The sequence below is a fragment of the Anguilla anguilla genome, chromosome 1, assembly GCF_013347855.1.
Source record: "Anguilla anguilla isolate fAngAng1 chromosome 1, fAngAng1.pri, whole genome shotgun sequence".
NCBI classification, from domain to species: Eukaryota; Metazoa; Chordata; class Actinopteri; order Anguilliformes; family Anguillidae; genus Anguilla; species Anguilla anguilla.
In genome coordinates this window covers 57103849-57117834 of record NC_049201.1, presented here as the reverse complement: position 1 = coordinate 57117834, position 13986 = coordinate 57103849, and the positions used below count along the sequence as shown (strand labels likewise).

Below are 13986 nucleotides of genomic sequence, written 5' to 3'. Positions count from 1 at the left end.
TCATGCTGAAATATTAAAGGGCTTTCCCCAAACTGTTGGGGATGCACAGGATCATCCAGAATGTCACTGAATGCTGTGGCATTGAAATTTGCCTTCACTGGAAGTTAGGGGCCTAGCCAAAACTATGAAAAACAGCCTCAGACCAAAGGGTGTCCAGATACTTTTGGTCATATAGTGTATATGGAGTAATATGCTCATTAGGACCATTTTCTCCCATTTTGTTTACTCAAATTTCTGAACAGTGTGGTGTGCGTGTATGCATGGACATATGTGTTCCCTAATAGGCTGCTTATATGGATTTTATTGTGTCAAATATGAGATTATAATTGAATATGAATATTGATGTGTGATCATAATGTAGGCTAATGTCTTGCCCACCATGCATGCGCTCACATTCACAGAGAATTGTGAATAGCCTGATGTAGACCAAATTTACAAAGATTAATCACACATTGCTGTCATTAAATGCTCACTCTCTAGCCTACCCTCTCAGTTTCTATCAGCCTATAACGGCTTACATTGGTCTCAAAACAAGCATCGGCTACATTGTTTGAATATAATGCATAAGCTACATGTCATAGCAGAGAATTTACAACATCAATAAACGTTAAAAAGTAAGCTGGGACAACTTGTCACCAGCTTGTGACAGTCGCACCCATTCATGGGCTGTGCTTTGGCTGGTTGTTTAGCCTTTCGTCATCACGTTAGATGACGTTACGTTCAAAATCAGTGTGCGTGTGTTGTTGCCCAGAGTAGGATACTCGGGCGAAAATAAGAGCTGAGGCAGACCGCTGCCCCGTACGCCGCGTGATAGCAACTCATTCCCAAATTCAACATGCTGACGGGGTGTTAGCTTTTATGATTGGTCGTTGGCTTTACATTTGAGATTACAGAGGGCACGAGAAACGTATCACTTTAAGTCGCTGTTCCGGATCTCTCTGTTCTCAGGTAGTCTACATAAAACAGCTGACAAAAGATGGAATTCAAACATCTAGTTGATATAGCCCAGGAATGGTCTTCCGGGAACCCGTTTGATCTTATAGCAACAGAGGAGACAAATGAGAGGCGGTTGGATTTCTATGCAGAACCGGGACTGTCATTTTATGTCGTGTGTCCAGACATGAATGGTGCTGACAATTTTGTAAGTATAACTAGGTATCTCTCTCTCTCTCTCTCTCTCTCTCGGTGTAATTCCTCTTGAACTAATAAAGCAGTGCACTTGTCATTATATAATCTGGTATAGACGAAGTTTGTTGCATTATGCTTGCTGCTAAACTTCAAATGTGAAGCTTTAGAGCACTGTTTACTGACTTTTGTCCTTGCGGAAATGTTTACTTTTCGGGCATTGCTCACGGGCCGAGTAACGCTAAAAGGAGTGAAATGTAGACCGTATGGCCTTGAGAGGGAGAATGAATAATATGTACAGCAAACGACCCTGGAAATGGACATACGTGTACTACTGTATACTTTTACAATACCATCCTATATAATAATAATAATAATAATAATAGTAATAATAATAACGATAATAATAACAATAATTATTATAATTATTATAAAACACAAATAATATCAATAACAATAATAATTATAATAATCATAATAATAATAATTTGTCAAAGTAATATGTAACTACATTTATTCAACCACAAAGTCATGTATCAACATAGCATTGCAAACAAACACAAACACTGAGAACTGGAGCAAACATGTCATGCACGTGATGATTACGGCAGTGTCTACTTTTGTTTGCAGTTAATCACTTCAGTTTATTGCTGCTGATGCCTGCAGGAACATTGCCTGCCTTTTCAGCAATCGTCTGCTTAGTTTTATGCGAATCGAGCCAAGAATACACATACAGAAACACGCTGGTAGGATTTTTTCAGTATGTGTATGTAATGAACAACAATTCAACAATGAACAGTGGCTTAAAAGCAGTAAGGAGACCAGGTCAAAACCTAGTATATGGCTGGACCGGTCGACCAATAGTGTAACTTCATGACTCGGCCGACCAATGGTGTAACTTCATCACTCAGTCACTCAATCACAGACATTCGCGTTTGTAGAGCTGGCCCCGCTGTTACGGTCCAGCCAAAAACAGTAGCCGTCTTGACCATATCACTGAGCACCACGACTGACAATCTCTTTGACGTATGAATGCAAACAGTTGACCAGTCATTTACAAAATTATGCATTTCATGATAGGCAAGGACAAATCTGATGAAGTTACCCAAGTAAACATTCACTGTCTGCTCTTCAAGTGGTGTTCTGTTTCTGTGTAAATTAATAGAAATTCAGTTTATATAATTATTATTAATAATAATAACTTTATTTATTGAGCTCTTATCATAAATGTATATAACACAAAGTGTGGTAAAGAGGTAAAACATTCAGTGTTAATATACTACAGAGGTTATTGAGTTGAGATTCTTTACAATTCAACAATGTAATTTAAACATTCACAGGCACATATTTTTGTGTAAAATTTTGGCAACTCAACAACATTTTTATGGTTGCATTGTTCATTTGGACTACTGGTTACAGGAGACAAAGGGTTATCAAGTGTAGAATGTAATTATGAGGGCTCGCAGCCTGAAGGATTAGTCAGGTTTGAGTCTATTTTACAAATGGGGATATGGATCATGGCCTCACAGTACATAAAGTTATAGTAAAGACATTTCAGCTTTAGCTGGACATCAGGTGATTCATCATTTCTCTTAGTAAATTATTCTTCTCCAGCCATGTTTTCATCTAGCAAACCAATACCACATACAATATTTCCATCAGACCTCAAGTGTTATGCACCACAGGGTCCTGTTGCATGGAGCAGACCAGTGTTGATATTAGCTCAAGGGGCATTGGATTAACCCAGGTCAGTTTATCAAACCCCCAGTCTCCCAAAAAGAAAACTAAATTTGAATTTTTGGCCAAAATCTTTCTAAAATGAGATCAGATTAATATTTCAACATACCTTTCCAATGTTATGATAATTTAATAATCATTTTCATGGTTGTGGATGAATATGGCTCTGTGAATTAAAACAGAAATAATATTAGTCCTATACAAGAAGCCAATACTGATATCTCTAGAGCTCTGTCCCTCCAGTTTCTTTTCCATTTGTTTTGAGCTTATGCATTAAAGCCAGCAGCATTGCAAGTTGGAAATCATTCTGCTCATTACCACAGATTAGATAATGACTTATTTTGTTTCAATTAGGGGTACAACTTGTCAACACGGATTTGGTTCAGTTCATGGTATTGGTATCACAGTTTTGTTTCCATTAAGCTTCCAGCTGTGTTATGTATCTGCTATCTACAAAATAGTAAATTTGTCAACCCTATTCATGCCAATACTGCTGCTGGTGACTCTTTTATCTGGGAGTCAGTCTGTGAGAATACTGGCCAATCTGTAGGCCATCACTAATTGTTCAGTTAATTACCTGGGAGAAAAGAAAACCAGAACTGGATTTGGATTCCAGGGCTGGATTTGTGTATCTATGCTCTATTTTTTTATGATGTACCGTTAAAATGGTAACAAATGCGGCTACGACGGTAGCTGATTTAATCAAAGTGGCTGTTGCTACAATGGAGGCTGGCACCCCATTGACCAGAGATAATTCATTTAATGAGGTCTGTGTAATGAGGCACAGCAGCACTGCCACATGTCGACAATATGACCTTTACCACTGCAGGGTGTAGCTTACACCCCAGTATCATTTTCTTACGGACAACCATGCCACACCCGCAGATCACTTCTGGACTACGATTGGAGAGTTGATTACATTTCATTTTGGCATGGAAATGCAGTTCAATAAATACAATGATGAGAATTGCTTTGAAATATGTCACGTTCCGTGCGGCATCCAGTGGTCGCACAGCGAATTGCAGTGGGTTTGTCAGTGTCATTTACAAGTGTGTATTACATTTAATTATGGCATAAAAAGTGCTCACTGAAGTTGAAAAGTAATGGCTGGCCACTGTGCAGTCCAGTAAATACAAGAACAATGATTGCAAACAATACAATACGTGTTTTGTTTTAGGACAGCCTGCTAATCGCATTTTGCAAAGAAAGCCGACCTGAAAATGCACAGTTCAAAAAACTACTGCTTAACATGTTGAATATCTTCATTGGATTTGGGGAAATTGATGCATTTTCTGGTGCACCATAAGAGCTTATCCAGCACTATGGTCAGCACAGGACAAAATGCAGATTGTGATATTCCAGCTGTGGCGGCAATTGTCAATTGAAATGATCCAGGTGTGAGATAGTGTTGTTTATGAAAAGTGGATGTAGGCTTGGGGTAACAGCAGAACTGGAGAGCAGCGGTTAGAATTCTGGATTCAATACCTGAAGGCTGCATAATCAAATCTTTGAGGGAACGCTGTCACTGGAAGTTCATCCAAGTTGAACTATGTCAGTATTCAGTTTAGGCAGTGGGCAGTGTATTAAATCTAATTTAATAAGCTTTGGTTTGGTTGTTCTTGGTCTGATTTTGCTGTATGCTGATTGGTCCGTATCCTTCTCAGCATGTGTGGAGTGAGAGTGAGGACTGTTTGCCCTTCCTGCAACTGGCCCAGGACTACATCTTCTCCTGTGGGAAGAAAACCCTGTTGGAGATCCTGAACAAAGTGTTCAGATCCTTCAGGCCAGTGAGTACCACACATTCCGTCAATTTAGATCAGCAATTCAGTGGAGTTGTATTCATTTATTTATTTTTTCCACGGGGGTGGGGGGTGGGGGGGGGTTGTTGTGAAAGTTATATTTAGTGTTGGATGTCCAGATCATGTTGATTGAAGCTTCTTTATTTATTTTATCTTTCTCCTAGCCCATACAAGAATTTCCGTGGCTTGTATGCCATATATATTGCCTAGGAAGAGACCATAGCTTCTGAGCCTTATCCATTACACTGATTCACCTTCTATTCTCAGCTCCTGGGTCTTCCTGACACTGATGATGACACCTTCACAGATCACCATGCAGACATGGAGGAGGAGCCTGAGGCTGAACACCAACAGATGGGTGTCAGCCAGCAGTAACACCCCCATCCCCCTGGCCCCCATTTCTCTGCAGGACAATCCTCCATATATGCCACTCCCCTATGCCTGCGTACACCCTCACACAGGACTGCCTGCTTGAACTGCGTCCACATAGAACTTGTAACTCAATTACTTTCTCCAGCCTTACAGCTCCTTAAATACACACCAACCTTGTGGATCATGGGACAGTCATTAGATTGACACCTTTTTCATTTGCCGGTTTTCAAACATTGTACCAGGAGTTATTAATTGTAAGGGGTTTTATATAATGCCAGGGTGCTACTTGTTCTGATTTCAGTTTGTCTTAAATGGTCAATAAGTATGACACTGACAGAACTGGATTGGTGCTTTCCCTGCTTAAGTTGATCATTGATTGGTTTGCTGAGTTTCTGTAAACAGCTGAGTTCCAGACAAAAGAGAATGGGAGAGATAAAAATTTCATAAACCCAATATAGTTATAGAAAGAGATGGCAGGAGGGAGAGGCAGAAATGTCTGGGGGAGGGGGAGAGGGAAGGGGAGGGTTGGGGGTGGGGATAAGTGTCTCCTCATAACACCCTCATCCTGAGTATGTGGATATGTACACGAGTAAGATTTATGGTCAAATGGGGACCTTGACTGTGGCTGTACAATACTGTGCACTGCCACAGTAAAGTAAAGCAAATGGTCCAGTACATTATATGTTGCTTATATTTAGTGGGAAATTGATCAGAAATTTTAGTACTGAATATCCATGTGTCAGTGCTTTAAGTAACTGGAGAGAAATCTGCGTGTATGTACATTCAATTAACAGAATCGGGAAAGGTTTGATGTGAACTCAGTGTAGAGTGATGTACAAGTATTTGAACTGAGCCTCAGTCTGTGTAATGTACCTTAAATGTAGATGTTCTGAACCCTTTTGTATTCCTGGGGGAAAGGGGACATGTTTGATAATGTCACACAAACAGCATATATGATTCCCTCAGTGTACGCGCCTTCAATTAATGAGAAAACAGGTAAAAGAATGCAAAACAATGTCTAAATCTAGGGTTTATCAAGTACCACAGAGATTCTCCTGGACAGCTGAGCCATTTCTGACAACACTGTTTAGGCAAAGTGAAAACTATTGCACAAAAACAGGGAACAAACACTCCGCAAAGAGATGCACACATTCATAACTAAAAGGAAATGTCCACAAGGAAAGTAGAACTAAAAATGTACAGAAACATTAAAAATCTCTTTTTTGTGTTCCTGTTTTGTGTTACTTTCCTTTAATAAGGCTGAGGCCTTTGTTTGTAAATTCAGTGGAACAATGCAGTATGGAATAGCTGGCCTTCTGTCTCCCTTTTTGAAGTAGCTCTGAATGTTTTTATGATTTTCTCCCAATTCGATTTGCTCAAATTTGGAATTTCTTACATACTTTTCTGCTTAAACAAATTTTTAAACTAACGATTCACTTGGCCTCTTAATTTTGTACAAATAGTTTATTTTCAGTGACCAGGTGTCTACATTTCAGCATCTAGGACTGCTGATTTCAGCTGAAGGACTATCTACTAGCCTGTAATAAAGTGAACTCTCGTTTGCCACAGTACATTTACAGACATTGACAGCATTAGTTGCCGGAGAGCTGATATGATTAGAGTTATTTCAATTAATATGGAATATCTGTTCTTTGTAACATGTATATCTGTTTCTGACATAATGTGATACTAAGAGGGTAGATTGTCCCTCATTAGAGATTAAACATGTTTTATTAACACTAATTAAGACCTTGTGATACTTCATGAATTTTAATTATCACCATCCTCACCATTTGAGAATAAAATATAACGCAAATATTTGTTCAGTTTTAACCCAAGTAATTTGAATGAATTACAAAATAGCTTCCTGTCCGTGTGGTGCTTTGTACACGTGAGACTGTTAAGTATCAACTGAATTTGGCTAAACTTTTATCTTAAACAGATCTGACTGATGATTTGATTTAGTTTCCAGCATACTTGTATACTAATGCTCGAATAATGGGTCTGGTCTCTTGATTGTTAATAGTGCAGAAGTCCACCCAGGATGCTTAAGTGGGATGTAACATAATTAGAGAATTAAAGTGTATGTTTTTATTTTGTTATTTTTTTGGTTTTTGGTTTTCTACTCCAAATTGTAAACTTGGATTTAAAAATACATATTGAAAGAATAACATTCATAACTCTTTTTGTGAAGGTTTTTGGAAGATTTTTTAACTTAAATATTTTCTACATACATCAACAATATTTATTTATTGTGACAATGTCAGTGGTGGAAAGTCCAGGGGTCAGAAAGTAAAAGTGTTTCTTCCACTCATGAACTCAGCTAGCTGAATTCACTAATTAGTTCTTCCTCGTGGCTGAGGAAGAACTAATTAATTCAGAAGGTGAATTTAATCCTCTGCTTACATTTCTCTTTTAGATCACAAAATAATTAATTGAATGAATTGACTGAAGATCATATTATTAGTTAATTACTTGAATCAGGTGGCGTCCTGCTGGGTTAAAATAAAAACCTGCATTCACATTGGCCCTTTTTGGTTAGGATTGGACACCGCTGGTATACTACATTCTTTTAGGCTAATCTTATAGTGGCCCACAGGGGGCAGTGTTGTAATATTTTCAAATGAGCCAGGAAACAAATGCTGTAGGGATAGAAAAGGAATGGGCCTTTGATCTATTTACGAGACTATTCATTGAAATAACCCATAGTAACCCATTTTACTGATAAATTACTTTAAATGATGAACTAAGAATTAAGTATGCATAGTTGCATGGTTTGAAGTAAAAACCAAATAAGACATCATCTTCCATCGCCGCAGTCCCAGATTAAATTGCCAAATGGAATGGCCAAAATGTTCCACTAAATAATCACAATTTACATTCATATCCTTGAAGACAGGCAACTTTATTTTGTTGAGTGTGAATTGGTGTATGTGGTTTTGTGTGTGTGTGTGTGTGTGTGGGCCTGAGCAGTCTAAAAACATGATTCAACTAAATCTCAATTCTCATTCTTGGAGGATCAATTTTATAGCCCTAACACAATTAAATGGTGCAAGCATTTTCTGCCGCCATCAAAGATTGAGGTGTGGTTCTAGGCATAAAAATATGTGTGCTTCATTAGCCTGTCCATGAACCTTCTGCAGATGCTTTGCTTATATACATGCTTGTTGAATATTTTATCCAAAATGGCTTATAATACAGCTGGACACTTCACAAAATGATGAGACTGTGTTTGTGGGATGTCTGATGGTCTTGTCTTGTCATTGAACATTTTTATATTCATCATATAAATTATAGGTTTTAATTTCACGATGATCTTAAATTCCATATGCAATGATTTGGGTTATGTTCTGCAAATATAAATTTATGATGCTTTTTCAAATGTTCTTCAACATGGTTTATGTCATGTTCCGGTGTTCCTGTCTGTGTTTCCCCTGTTGGGCCGCCAGATGGCGGCACTTCTGTTTTGTGTCCTGCTCCCTCCCTGTTAATTGTATGATTGTTTCATTGTCTTGTTATCCCCTCCTTCTGGTTTGATTGTTTTTTGAGTTCACCTGTGTCTTGTTACCCCTTGTCTATTTAAGTTCTCTGTTCCCTTGACTCGGGTGCTGGTTCCTTGCGTTTGTTCTTCCTTGTGTTTGTTGCCTTAATGTTCAGACCATTTCTACCTGCCTGCGTTTTTTTTACCTGTTTGTGTTTGTTCCCGAGTTGTGTTTGTTCCCGACTAGCGTTTGTTGAGACCCACTGTACCTGTCTGCGTTTTTTACCCGTTTGTGTTTTGTTCCGACGTGCTTGTTCCTGACCCGTATGTATTTTCTGGTGTTTCTTTTATGTGTTTGCCTGTGTGTTCCACCTGCCTGTACCCTGCCTGCCTGCCTGTGTTCTGTTCTGTGTTTTGTTCTTAAGAATGTTTTGAGTTTGTTGTTTTGCCCTTTGTGGCCTTGCCTGTTCCCTGTTTGTGTTAGCCTTTTTTTGTGTGAGTAAAATCTTTGTTAATTTTCCCTTTTTGAGTTTCGTGTTTTTTTTTTTCCCCACTCTGCGCCTGGGTCCCAGCACCCGTACTGTCACAGAAGGAACCAGCCAGTTTGGGACCCAGCAGAGTTTTTTTTTTTTTTTTTTTTTTTTTTGTTTAAAATGCCATCAGGGTGGTGGGAGCTTGAACCTCCCAGTGCCCGGGGCGGGCGGTCGCGGAGGCGCCGTGGTCGGGCTGCCTCCCGGTCGGCCAGACCTCCAGCTGATCAGCCGGCGGATCCTGACCCTTTTGAGGGGTCTCGGCTTGCGATCTTCCCAGGGTCCGGCCCGCGGGGGTCCCGCCGGTCCCGTCCGGCTGCCCAGCCGGGTTCCCTACAGCTGTGGTCTGTGTTCCTGTCCCCTGCCCAGCCCAGATGGCAGGGCCCTCGGCCTGCTCCACCCCAAGTCCCAGAGGGACCTTCACGGCCTGCTCTGCCCCGAGTGCCGGAGGGACCTTCACGGCCTGCTCTGCCCCGAGTGCCGGAGGGACCTTCACGGCCTGCTCTGCCCCGAGTGCCGGAGGGACCTTCACGGCCTGCTCTGCCCCGAGTGCCGGAGGGGCCTTCACGGCCTGCTCTGCCTCAAGTGCCGGAGCGGCCTTCACGGCCTGCTCTGCCTCAAGTCCCGGAGCGGCCTTCACGGCCTGCTCCACCCCAAGTCCCAGAGGGACCTTCACGGCCTGCTCTGCCCCGAGTGCCGGAGGGACCTTCACGGCCTGCTCTGCCCCGAGTGCCGGAGGGACCTTCACGGCCTGCTCTGCCCCGAGTGCCGGAGGGGCCTTCATGGCCTGCTCTGCCTCAAGTGCCGGAGGGGCCTTCACGGCCTGCTCTGCCTCAAGTCCCGGAGTGGCCTTCACGGCCTGCTCTGCCTCAAGTCCCGGAGCGGCCTTCACGGCCTGCTCTGCCTCAAGTCCCGAAGCGGCCATCACGGCCTGCTCTGCCTCAAGCCCCGGAGAGGCTCCCAGATCCGCCTCGAGCCCCGGAGAGGCTCCCAGATCCGCCTCGAGCCCCGGAGAGGCTCCCAGATCCGCCTCGAGCCCCGGAGAGGCCCCCAGATCCGCCTCGAGCCCCGGAGAGGCCCCCAGAGCCGCCTCGAGCCCCGGAGAGGCCCCCAGAGCCGCCTCGAGCCCCGGAGAGGCCCCCAGAGCCGCCTCGAGCCCCGGAGAGGCCCCCAGAGCTGCCTCGAGCCCCGGAGAGGCCCCCAGAGCCGCCTCGAGCCCCGGAGAGGCCCCCAGAGCTGCCTCCAGCCCCGGAGGCCTCGACTGCTCTGACCCTTCCGCGGAGGCCGCCTGCTACACCCAAGTTTCGGGCTGTACTTGTGCCTCGAGCCCCAGGGGGGCCTCCGGAGCCGCCTCAAGCCCCAGGGGAGCCTCCGCAGCCGCCTCGAGTCCCGGGGGGGCCTCCGGAGCCGTCCAGAGCTCCGGAGAGGCCTCCGGAGCCGTCCAGAGCTCCGGAGAGGCCTCCAGAGCCGTCCAGAGCCCCGGAGAGGACAACGGTCCCATCTGTTGTCCCGCAGGGGCCGCCGCAGACTGCTCTGGCCGCCCCGCAGGCTAAGCCACCTGCCTTGCCCCCTGGCGTTCGAGCTCCCCCTGGCGTTCGTGCTCCCCCTGGCGTTCGTGCTTCCCCTGGCGTTCGTGCTTCCCCTGGCGTTCGTGCTTCCCCTGGCGTTCGTTCTCCCCCTAGCGTTCGTGCTCCCCCTAGTGTTCTCGCGCCCCCCAGTGTCCGTTCTTTCCCTAGTGTTCTCGCTCCCCCTAGTGTCCACACCTTGCCCCCTGGCGTTCGTGCTTCCCCTGGCGTTCGTGCTTCCCCTGGCGTTCGTGCTTCCCCTAGTGTTCTCGCTCCCCCTAGTGTTCGCCCTTCCCCCAGTGATCGTCTCTCCCCCGGTGTCGTCGCTTCCCCCAGTGGTCGCCCCTCCCCCGGTGTCGTCACTTCCCCCAGTGGTCGCCTCTTCCCCGGAGTCTGTCCTCCCCCCAGTGGTCGTCCCTCCCCCGGTCTCGTCGCTCCCCCCAGTGGTCGTCTCTCCCCCGGTGTCGGTCCTTCCCCCAGTGATCGTCTCTTCCCCGGAGTCCGTCCTCCCCCCAGTGGTCGTCCCTCCCCCGGTCTCGTCACTCCCCCTGGTGTCCATTCTCCCTTTGGTGTTCGTCCTCCCAACCGTGTGTCCGTGTGTTCCCCGGCCCCCCTGTCTAATTGTCTGCCCGCCTGTTTGTCTGTTGGTCTACCCGTATGTGTGTCAGCCAGTTTGTTGGCCTGTTTGTCTGCCCCCCAAGCCGTCAGCCCATCGGCTAACGTGTTTGCCCGCCTGTCTGCCTGTCTGTCAGTGTGCCAGTCCGCGTGTGTTTTGTCTTGTTTGCCTGTGTGTCAGTCCCTATGTCAGTTGTTGGGTTCCCCCCTCGCCTTCCCTGTCTGCCTGTCCCTTTGTGTGTCCATCGGTGTCGCCGTGTGCCTCCCCGCCTGCTTGTCCCTGTGTCTGTCTTTTTAGGTCTCCCTATTGTGCCAGTATCTGGCAGTCTGTTTCCCCCTCAGTCTTGTCCAACCCAGTCCAGTGTTGTCGTGCCCCGTCTCGTTGCTGTCCTGTGTCCACCTCGCCCCAGTCCAGTCCTGTATGTCTGCCTTGCCCCTGTCCAAGTCCCCCCTGGTTTCCTGAGTTCCCCCTGGTTCCCTGAGTTTCCCCCGAGTCGCCCGATGTGCGGGTCCTGAGTTTCCCCCGAGTCGCCCGATGTGCGGGCCCTGAGTTTCCCCCGAGTCGCCCGATGTGCGGGCCCTGAGTTTCCCCCGAGTCGCCCGATGTGCGGGCCCTGAGTTTCCCCCGAGTCGCCCGATGTGCGGGCCCTGAGTTTCCCCCGTGTCGCCCGGGTCCTGCCCAGCCCTGAGTCTCCCCGTGTCGCCCGGGTCCTGCCCAGCCCTGAGTCTCCCCCGTGTCGCCCGATGTGCGGGCCCTGAATTTCCCCGTGTCGCCCGATGTGCGGGCCCTGAGTTTCCCCGAGTCTTGCCCAGCCCTGAGTCTCCCCGTGTCGCCCGAGTCCTGCCCAGCCCTGAGTCTCCCCGTGTCGCCCAGGTCCTGCCCAGCCCTGAGTCTCCCCGTGTTGCCCGGGTCCTGCCCAGTCCCGAGTCCTGTTCCCCCGTCCGAGTCCAGTCCCGAGTCCTGTTCCCCCGTCCGAGTCCAGTCCCGAGTCCTGCGTCCCGTTCCAGTCCCGAGTCCCGTCCTGTTCCTGTCCAGTCCTGTTTCTGCCCCGAGTTCCCGTCCAGCCCCGAGTTCCCCTCCAGCCCCGAGTCTTGTTCTTGTCTTGTTCCTGCCCCAGTCCTGTTCCTGCTCTGTGTCCAGTCCCTGTTCCTGTCAGAGTCCTGTTCCCGTGTTCTGTCCCTGTTCTTGTCTTGTCCTGTCTCCAGCCCCCACCCTCTGTTGACTCCCTCCCCGGGTCGGCCTCCTGGGACGTCAGGAGCCGTCCCTTGGGGGGGGGGTACTGTCATGTTCCGGTGTTCCTGTCTGTGTTTCCCCTGTTGGGCCGCCAGATGGCGGCACTTCTGTTTTGTGTCCTGCTCCCTCCCTGTTAATTGTATGATTGTTTCATTGTCTTGTTATCCCCTCCTTCTGGTTTGATTGTTTTTTGAGTTCACCTGTGTCTTGTTACCCCTTGTCTATTTAAGTTCTCTGTTCCCTTGACTCGGGTGCTGGTTCCTTGCGTTTGTTCTTCCTTGTGTTTGTTGCCTTAATGTTCAGACCATTTCTACCTGCCTGCGTTTTTTTTACCTGTTTGTGTTTGTTCCCGAGTTGTGTTTGTTCCCGACTAGCGTTTGTTGAGACCCACTGTACCTGTCTGCGTTTTTTACCCGTTTGTGTTTTGTTCCGACGTGCTTGTTCCTGACCCGTATGTATTTTCTGGTGTTTCTTTTATGTGTTTGCCTGTGTGTTCCACCTGCCTGTACCCTGCCTGCCTGCCTGTGTTCTGTTCTGTGTTTTGTTCTTAAGAATGTTTTGAGTTTGTTGTTTTGCCCTTTGTGGCCTTGCCTGTTCCCTGTTTGTGTTAGCCTTTTTTTGTGTGAGTAAAATCTTTGTTAATTTTCCCTTTTTGAGTTTCGTGTTTTTTTTTTTCCCCACTCTGCGCCTGGGTCCCAGCACCCGTACTGTCACAGTTTATTATTTTTTGGAATCATGAAATTAGGCTTGTTGAAGCGACATCTTAATGTAATGAATGCAAATTAAGGGAAGGTCAAAGGTGAGAGGGAATCACCCATTCGGCATGCTTTTAGTGCAAGTTAGAAATTCAGCTGAAGCTTCATACAGTGCACTTAGAGAATTAGAAATCATCAACTTACATTACCACCTAAAAAAGAAAAATGTATTAACCGAGGAAGGGAAATTGAAATCAATCTGAATAAAAATAAAAGCATAGGCAAAATACATCATTATTTATGGAGTAATATTCTGAGATGTCTCTTTTTGAATTTATGGTTTAGGATATTGATTTTTATGTGATCCTGACCATGACGGTTAGACAGAGTGAGAAAAAAATGTATTATTACTTTATTGTGTATGGAATTTGAAGCTCTCGAATTTGAAGAAATAACAACCTAGGTATTGTACTGTTCCCAGTGTGTTGTTAATGGATGAATCACTTCTTTCTCCTGTCATTTTTTTTGTTAATCCTCAATGTAAAAAATGAAGATAAAAGAATTAGATTTTTATTTAGATTCAAACACAAAGAAATAGCTTCCATTCACCCCTTAAAAGAAAAGTTAGTATTGTGGTATTGGTAAAAAAAAAATGCAGTAGCCATTTCTACGTGTGGTTTTATTAAAAGAATGCTGTTGATGCTTAAAACACAGTCACACGTGTTGTCTTTAGTTAGTACAAGTATGACACGTCAGAAAGCTCTGTAATAAGATGAAATCACCCTCTTCTTTTACTCTGTCTCAGTATCACTGAGTTCCTTTGTTCCTCAATG

The 13986-nt window shown here is 45.6% G+C and overlaps 1 protein-coding gene across 1 annotated transcript; it reads left to right on the top strand.

The window, feature by feature from the left end:
* Window positions 1-735: 735 nt before the first annotated feature.
* On the top strand, window positions 736-5532 carry LOC118214110 (maturin-like). Its single transcript, XM_035393685.1, has 3 exons — window positions 736-1141; window positions 4527-4649; window positions 4929-5532. The coding sequence occupies exons 1-3, from the start codon at window positions 977-979 to the stop codon at window positions 5034-5036; spliced, it is 396 nt and encodes a 131-aa protein (XP_035249576.1). The 5' UTR covers window positions 736-976; the 3' UTR covers window positions 5037-5532.
* The last annotated feature ends 8454 nt before the right edge of the window (window positions 5533-13986 follow it).

Bases quoted from the DNA above. Each gene is read 5' to 3' on its own strand.
- LOC118214110 (XM_035393685.1), top strand. From the start codon at position 977: ATGGAATTCAAACATCTAGTTGATATAGCCCAGGAATGGTCTTCCGGG. The intron at 1,142-4,526 runs GTAAGTATAACT...TATCCTTCTCAG, and splicing joins TGAATGGTGCTGACAATTTT to CATGTGTGGAGTGAGAGTGA. The intron at 4,650-4,928 runs GTGAGTACCACA...TTCTATTCTCAG, and splicing joins TGTTCAGATCCTTCAGGCCA to CTCCTGGGTCTTCCTGACAC.